This window comes from Parambassis ranga, chromosome 12 (genome assembly GCF_900634625.1).
Source record: "Parambassis ranga chromosome 12, fParRan2.1, whole genome shotgun sequence".
NCBI lineage: Eukaryota > Metazoa > Chordata > Actinopteri > Ambassidae > Parambassis > Parambassis ranga.
In genome coordinates, this window is record NC_041032.1 from 15,330,298 (window position 1) to 15,339,297 (window position 9,000).

The 9,000-nt window shown below is 46.2% G+C and overlaps 1 protein-coding gene across 1 annotated transcript; it reads right to left on the bottom strand.

Annotated features, from left to right (window-relative positions):
• Positions 1-87: 87 nt before the first annotated feature.
• Positions 88-7,566, bottom strand: LOC114444249 (3-hydroxy-3-methylglutaryl-coenzyme A reductase-like). The gene is made up of 20 exons (XM_028418712.1): positions 7,431-7,566; positions 7,006-7,186; positions 6,800-6,911; positions 6,622-6,709; positions 5,116-5,200; positions 4,936-5,041; positions 4,745-4,851; positions 4,532-4,651; positions 4,277-4,410; positions 3,901-4,175; positions 3,677-3,792; positions 3,404-3,598; positions 3,164-3,322; positions 2,914-3,071; positions 1,976-2,081; positions 1,718-1,888; positions 1,506-1,646; positions 1,264-1,422; positions 836-984; positions 88-751 (listed from the first exon to the last, which is right to left on the bottom strand). Exons 2-20 carry the CDS (start codon positions 7,165-7,167, stop codon positions 703-705), a joined length of 2,592 nt encoding a protein of 863 aa, XP_028274513.1. The 5' UTR covers positions 7,168-7,186; positions 7,431-7,566; the 3' UTR covers positions 88-702.
• Positions 7,567-9,000: the final 1,434 nt, after the last annotated feature.

Sequence of the window (9,000 nt, forward strand, 5' to 3'; positions counted from 1 at the left end):
GGCTCTTTATATATATATATATATATAAATATATATAATAAACAAAACAAGCTCATCAAGAGGGAACATTGTGGTTTTTTTTTGTTGTTTTTTTTATTTTCGTTTTACAATTGAATATTCTATCTAATGCGTGCTAAGGCTTTTTCAGGACATACTGCATGTAAGGCCACATCTGAAAATGACAACACAAACCAAAGGTTCAGCACATAATCACAAAAAGTTCAATAAATTAATATGGCTTCCAGTTTTCCTTTCCTTTCAAAAAAAGAAACCAGCCGATCAGAATCTGAATCAGCCCAAGCTGTTGCCACTCCACAGTATACACAGTATACAGCAGCACCTTCCTGTGCCATGGCCGCCTACAACACTGATAAGAGCACAACATACATTCAGGCTGTGTGAACAAAGTCACCAACATTAACAGCGCAGCTCAAACAAGCTTTTGGCAAAGTGCAAAGATTCATTCAGCAGTCCGCAGGTCTGTGTGTGTCTGTGTCCTCTGATTCACAGTTTTCTGATAAAGGCATTCGCAAACATGCCTGGAAGGTTCGGATGCAAACAAATGGCACGAATTAGTAACATCTCATTGCAGTCCACAGAAAGCAAGCGCCACGTTGGCTGTGTTTATGTCTCCGAGCGTCCCCTTCAGAACCTCGTCATGAGGAGAGCCGGCGAAGCGTCCTGCCGTTAGCTGGATTAACATCACGCATTCGCCCCCGATGAAAACGTCTCTGTCAGGTTTATTTTCGATCTAACGGAGAGAAAGACGCGACAAAGTCAGAACGGAAACTCCTCACCTCACACACCACACACCTCAAAGACTCAAACCTCAGACCTGTTGTGCGTCATGTGGCTCTTGACGAGGTGTCCGGCAGCGAGGGCCGCCATCAGAGAGAGCTCCCCCGCCAGGACGGTGGCGCAGACGATGCGGGCCAGCTGCCGGGCGTTCTCCCCGGGCTGGTTGGGGCTGGTGACCCCAAGCATCTGAAAACACACACAGTGATAAAGACATTTAATGACGGCACTAACGTGGCTGAAAGCAGAGACAACTCAGACAAAAAAACAATCTTATTTCCGTTGGAACTTGCTGATTTTTTGTCATGTGACTTCTGGCCACATGTGAGTCATTCATGGCTTCCTAGTTTCGCTGAGGTGTGCAGAATTTTTTGTTTTTTTTAACAGAATATTTTTAGAGCAGATTTTAGATGTGATCATACATTTAGTAAACCATTGCACAAAGCAGATGATGATGTGTGAAGGTACCTGCAGACAGGCCTGCTGCGGCGGCAGGCTGGTGCCTCCTCCTACGGTGCCCAGCTCTATGGAGGGCATAGTGCAGCTGATGTACAGGTCCTCCCCGTGTGGACCAGCAGGCTCCATCTGAGTGATGCAGTTGGAGCTCCCGACGGTCTGAGCCGGATCCTAAAGATGAAACCATGGAGATTTGAGGTGACGGATTTATCATTGAAAGATATAGACTCAGACTTGTTGAGCTGATGCCGTACCTGCCCACAGGCAATGTAGATGGCTGTTACTATGTTAGCTGCATGAGCGTTGAAGCCCCCTATGCTGCCCGCCATGGCCGAGCCCACCAAGTTCTTGCTGATGTTCAGATCCACCAGAGCGGCCGTGCTGCTCTTCAGCACCTGCAGACAGACGCAGCTGTTTCAGCATCATGTCACCGACACAAAAACAGCAGCAGTGAGTTTGTCTTTACCTCTCTGACCACCTTGGCAGGAACGGTGGCCTCACACACGGCGGACTTCCCGCGGCCCAGAATCCAGTTGATGGCTGCAGACTTCTTGTCGGTGCAGTAGTTGCCGCTGACCGACTGCACCTCCACGTCCGGATGGTGCTGCTGGAGCGTGTGCAGCGCCTGCTCTGTGCCCTGCGGACCACAGAGAATACACACACCTCAGAACTCTCAGGACAGCAGCTGGAGCTCAGGGTTCGCTCGGGCTGGAGCTGCTCGTACCTTTGAGATCATGTTCATTCCCATGGCGTCTCCCGTCTGAGCCTGGAAGCGGATGTACAGGTTTCTCCCAGCGATACCTACGAGCAGCTTCTCCAGACGGGCAAACCTGCGACAGGGAGAGAGTCAGTCACAGCGCTCAATCTTCTGCTGATGTGTGTGTGTGTGTCTGACTCTCTCAGCTAACAGCAGATTATTTCTTCATGCTACACACTAACGTAGCATGTGGGATTATTTGTCACCTGGAGCGAGAGCAACCACCTACTGCTCAATGTGACAAAGACAAATGAACTAGTGGTGGATCTGAGGAGGACAAAGGCTCCAGTGACCCCTACCAGCATCAAAGGGGTCAGTGTGGAGGTGGTGGAGGAGTACAAATACCTGGGAATGTACTTGGACCACAAACTGGTCTGGAGTAAGAACGTGGACCCTGTTTACAGGAAGGGCCAGAGTCCTTCAACATCTGCACGACGATGCTGAGGATGTTCTCTGAGTCTGTGGTGGCCAGTGCCATGTTCTTCTTTAGATACAACTCAGGGATTAAAATGCTATCTAGGTATTTAGATATTTATTATATATTTCAATTTATCTTTGATTTCTATTTGTCTGTAACCAACAAAAATAAAGTATATTTTTATAAATAAATATATTATTAAATTATAAATAAAGGAATTCTGATTCTGATTTAGCCTCCATCAGATTTATGTTTATTTGTCCTGTTTTATGTCCACACACAGCTGTTGAAGCTGTGAATTTTATAGTTGAGAAAACAGAGAAGGTGGAGCAGTTTGGAACTACAAACATTGTTCCAGACTCTCTTGTGGTATTTTTTCCCAACACTTCTCCAGACCTGCAAATTAAAATAATCCTATTTCCCCTCCTCCTTTTGTTATCTGCGTGTTTTAAAACACTCCCTGCCATTCTGTGTTATTCCTGCTGACCTGCTGGTCTGATCGAAGGCCGCTTTTATCACTCGAAACCCATCGGAGGTCTCGAGCCAGACTTTGACCTCTGCTGCCCGGCACGCTGAGGGCAGCCTCACCACGGGACCCCGGGTCATGCTGTCAGCCAGTATCCTGCTGCTGCAGCCTCCGCTCAGCTAGACAGGAAGGAAAAGAACGTCAGCACCACACACACACACACACACACACACAATTACAAACACACACACACGAGACGTTGCTCACTTACAGACAGCGCCCTGCAGCCTCTGTTAGTGCTCGCCACCAGGCAGCCCTCTGTGGTCGCCATGGGAACATAAAACTGCTTCTCATCCAAGAGAAGAGGACCGGCCACTCCGACCGGCACCGGCGTGTAGCCGATGACATTCTCACAGCAGGATCCCATCACCTGCAGGGAGAGGACGCATGAGGCGCACATCAGAACTCTGCTTTGTAAAAAACGGATCTAAGACCGGACAAGGCTTTCTACCATCGAATAGTCGTAGCCCTGATAAGGCAGACGAGCCAGGGCGGTGGGAACGGGAAGTTTGGGTGATAACATTTCTCTCCTGATGAACACGCCCCGCTCTGGGTTCTCAAGGACAGACTCCAGCTTGTAGTTGAGGATTTTCTTTGCGTTGACGAGCTTCATCACTTCAGCATTGCTGAGGAAGAGGGCTCCTCTCTGCGAAGCAGCACGCCCACACATATTAGTCATTAAACCGGAACAAACACAGAATGTGAGGTAAGATGTGATTCTTACCTGAGGGTCCGACAGGACGGCCATACACTCATCCAGCGTTCGAGGCTCTGAGGCACCATCACCTGAAGGTGTCTGAGCAGGACAGGCATCATTAATCGAACCTGTGGTCGCTTCCGCTGCAGAGACATCAGAAGTTTGATTTGATCTTTTATTCTACAATAAAGACACTTTAAACTACACAGAGAAGGGCCTCGTGTTTTTAACGCATCAATCAAAAGCCTTACTCTTCTCTTTGAGTGCCATGTTGGCCTCCGCAGAGAGTTTCAGGTCTGATGCTGGGCTGGTTGCCAGGATACCGTTGGTAGTTTTGTGGGGCTTCGAAGCCACCGGGTCCCTCCTGCAGCAGTCTCCTGCTGCTCTGAGCTTCTGTGTCGGAGCAGAGCTGATAATGGGGCCCCTGAGGGACAGCGAGGACTCCGTCTCTGCTTGCTCAAAGAAGACGTACTTTACAGCCAGAAGCAGGGCGAGGCCGAGGGTTATCACCTGCTCCAGGTCAATACTGATGGGAGGAGACAGAGTCACGCATCAGTGGGCTGGAGGCGCTGACGGATAAAAGGCATTGTGACTGAAATGCATTCAGCCTCCCTTGTGTTTTTTTACCTGGTGAGCTTGAGCGGCCACACAGTGTCACCGGAGTCCAGTCTCTCTATGACGGGTCCCTCCACGGTGCGGTTCTGACCTGAGTGCTCAGCTGTTAGCCGTGTGTGGGCGTGAACCAGGGCCAAACCCAGAGACTGAAAGAAAATACAAACGTTACTTCGAACACGTAGCTCCAAAACAGGCTCAGATGGTTTAGAGTAAGCGCAGTTTCATTTCCAATATTTAAAAATGCGACATATTGTTGAAGCTGCTCACCATGATGATTTTAACCCTCTGGGTGACAGGGTTGGGCTTGTTATCTTCCTCTTCTGCCAGCACAAGGGCAAAGTGGCTCAGCTGCCAGATGGGTCGGCCCTCACGACTTTCCCTCGACAACTAAATCAACAAAACAATTCACAGTTAGCTCCCCATCATCATCATCATCATCATCATCATCCCGTCCGGGATATAATGACGCATCCTCCTCACCTCCAGGACCAGGGAGACACACGCAGGAAAGAACGTCATGAAGACAAAGTAATTGGCGAGGACGGACATGCAGCCAAAACAGCACATGATCTCTAACTGCGGCACACCTGGAAGACAGCATGGATTTCATTTTCCGCTCAATGTACCCAGCCCGTCCTGTCACTGCTTTCCAACACAGATGGAGGTCTAACCTGACATGGTGCCAATTCCAATCACCAGGCACTCCACCAGAGCATCCAGGGTGAACGTGGGGCCCAGGATGGCCATGCCCTGGGAGATGTTGTCCCTCACCTCCTCCTGTAGACACAGCCACATCATTAGCATACGAATTACACTAAACACACGCAGTCTGAAACATTGAGTGATGTTACCTGAGAGTTAGAACTGAGGGCAAATTTTGCTAAAGCACAGGCTTTGGAGAGGTCGATGAGCAGGAGGAAGAACGGCAGCGCTTCACTGTGGGGAAAGAGTCAAATGTCAATCAGGGGACGAAGCAGCGTCCGTGTACTGAAGAGAAACCTAATCATTATAAAGCTCAAGATCAATTTGATTTTATAATTTATTCATATGACTTAAAAGGACACATAATAATGACAAATTCATCATGAAACATGACCGAACCCAAGCTTTAAATCCTGATGTTTCAACATAGCTTCTGTATTCAATGTAAAAAGCTCCAATTTTCCACTATTTGATGCACTGCAGGGTTTCCCACACATAGACCAATTTCTCATTCACGCACACACACTGACAGCTGATCAGCTCGTTCCTCCTCAATCCTGACACCTATGAGCTATTGAAGGAAAACCCGAATCAGCGGATTTGCACAGAAAGGACAGTCGGCGATATCTGGAGCTCACTTAACGTAATTGATAATGGAACATGCCGCACCCTAATGCAGCATAGACAGAGCTGATAACGCAGCAAACAATTAGGTGATTTAAGGTGAAATGCAGTTACAGTTGAGATAAACTACGGTATATGCCCATAGTCAAAGAATAATAACACCAAAAGCTTTCAACCTTTATTTTACAACACAACAACAGGCTGACACATGGGCTGAGGTCAGTGTTGAGTTCTTATAGTGAAATAAAAACCTTCAGCTTCAGCTGTTTTTATAATCCATTCCTTGAATGACAAAGAATTCAAAGCCCGGAACTAAAATAATTCAAGTAAAAACTCAACTTTGATTTCAAATTATTATTAGGAAACATGGTCATAGTATTTGTATGAGTAAAACTAATTCTCCCGCCTGCCCTGTAATGTATGGAGACATTACAGGGCAGGCCAGGTGGGGGAAGGTCCGCGCAGGGTTCTAGTAAAACTGTATTAATTTGTCTTATGACTCAGAACTGTGAGACTTAAAAATGGTCATCAGATAGGCATATATATTTAACTTATAGCAGCTTCAGAACATGTGTTTAATCCCACTTCCTGCACACACTCTGCATAAACCCCAATGACTGACTCCACCGGCACCAACGTGCCGCCACGGATTGCTAACTGGTCTGTGGGAAACACTGAACTGATCCAAGTTTTTTTTTTTTTTTTTAATATTTTTTGTCTTTTTATCTGTGTTATCTGTATTTTTTTATCTGACTTCCCTGTACTTGCAGCCAGAATTGTGCTGCTGCTTCTATTAAAAGTGCAGGAGATGAAAAACGAGGCCACAGGGACAAGAGAAGAAGACGCCCTGAAACTGCCCTTTTAAAGGCGCATGGGACCAGCATAATGACCAGGTGGTGTCACCTGACAGACCCCTGACTTGAATGGCTGCCACTTTAAAGGTCTGCGCTCATTACAGTAGATTTAGACACTGTATTAGTAACTTGAGAACTATCCGAGGAACACAGACCGGGTGTTTTAGGGACACTTACTTAAGACCTGTCAGTTCTTTTCCGAAGAAATGGATGACCACCGTGCTGAAAACAAAGCTGGAAAATACTGTGAATAAGCCGGCGATACCTGCAGACAGGAAAACAGATGATAGGTTCAATCCTTTTCCAATAACACCAGTTCAGAGCTGAGCAGCCTCTAACATCTCTTCATACTCACCCAGTATATATTTGGATCCCAGTTGTTGTAGATTCTTGAACTGGAAATAGATATAAATGACGGCCATGCAGCGAGTGACTGTCAGAATGATAATGTTGCTGCTCTGGCTTTTCTGTAATGAAACACAGAAACACGCAGACTCCTCGTTAGCATCCAGGCGTTTTATTCTTGCAGGCATTTTAGTGCCACACCCACACCAGCCTCACCTCCTCCACCTTGGAGCATTCGTTCCACCTGCACATCTGGCTGCTGGCTGCCAGAGTGTTCATGGACATCAGGCAGACAGTGAGAGCCAGGGTCCCCACTATGACCTCCCACGGGTGGGAGGCCACCAGCAGGCCGTGGAGCCTGAACAGACGTGCTAACATGGTCTCAGGATGGCTTCACCTGCGTTACAAAGACAACAATACATCTGTGGTAGAACAGAAGTATGTCTGTATAACGGACAGCTAGACAGAGCTGGACAGTTAGCATTAGCTACATTTCCCAGCAGCTGACTGTGGCTAAGGCTACCGTTAGCATTAGCTACACTAGCTGTCACGCCCTGACTAAACCTACACGACCCGCCTCTTCCTCTTCGGCCTGTTGTCCACCCACTTTACACTAGTCGTTAAAAGCTATATAAACTCACCTATGACCAAAAGGGAAGCGTCACAGCGGTCAGAGAGTCCTTTCCATAATTATAAATGTCCGCATTCACCGTTCGCTACCGCTAGCTACACTGATGTAATCCAATATGGCGGTGCGGAAGCAGAACGTACGTAAGCGCGTTAACGTCACTGAGAATACGTCAGAGACGTGACCAATAGTAAGGCAGCAGAGAAAAGAACACTTTTTTCTTCAATTTAAACACATTTTTTACACTTGATTTATTTCAGTTTTATTGATTAAATTATTAATGTACTTTTATACAAATTTATAAGATGTTTTATTTCTTTTTTAATACTTAGGATATTCAAGTGGTTAAGAATTATTTGGCCACCAGGGGGTTTAAGACACCAACACATGCAGGCCCTCAGGTTTGAAACACTGACACATGTTTAACACGTGGATATAAATAAAAGAATTAAGGAACAAATAAATACTTAATATTATTCCTGTTATTGTTGTTTATATATACTCAATGGAAAGTTGTTTATTGCAGTGTTTTTCAGGCTATACCTGCAGGTTTTGACTGTGAGTAGCTCTGTGGTCACAATATGTCAGTTTCTGTCCACAGTCAGTCTCACACTTGACTTATCATAGATTAAAGAGCAACTTTTGGTGTCAAACCCCTTTGTATATGATTACTTCTAAGCTTTAGGCCTATTATAAGAGCTTAAATATTGGTGTTTACATTGTGCCGCCGCTGTCTTTACTCCTGCATAAGGCTGCATTTATGTTTATGAAAACCTGGAGCAGGGGACGGACCTGATGGGAACTTGGCACAGACAGTCTTCACAGTGTACAGAGGCTGGCTCCTGTGTATCAGAGGTTGGTTAACAGGAGTCCAGCAGCCCCTCCCCCATCTACTAACACACTAATCTGCTTATTCAAAACGTCCACAGGTAGACTGTCCACCCAGGGGTGGTTCATCTGTATAGCTCAAGTTTGTTATTCACATTTGCCTGATCAATGTAATGAATGAGTTAAACAGCCATTGAAGCAGACGGTGTGTTGCACTTTCATATTCTGATACATGCAAAACACACCTGCTGGTGTGTTCTGCCTCTCAGTGCCTGTTTGCATGTTTAAGTTCACTTCAATGAAATTAAACAGATCATTTTACAGAGACTGTAGAGCAGATTCACTTAAATGTGAATACATATTATTTTATTGTCATATTAAAGTAAACTAAAGGTCACATCAAGATGTCTTTGTGTTGGTGTGGCATGCTGGATAGCATGCTAACCAGGTAGCCACAGACCACCCACCACTGTCCAGGCAGAGAGTGCATTCTAATGCTCGTTTATCAAAGGCACTCATAGCTACCAGTGTTCCTGTCTAGTATAGAAATGATGCAACAACCAGCCTGTATGACGATCTGCTGGATGGACGCTACATGTGTGAGGAAGCGGGCCTGGAGTGCTCCGCTCACACTCCACCTCTTCGCCTGTATTTGGGTTAAGTTTAAGGAGTTAAAGGTCGGGTAGGAGATTTCATCCTGATGCACTTTTTGTTAAATTAGTGTAACTTCTCTTTACAATCCGATAGCAACCGAT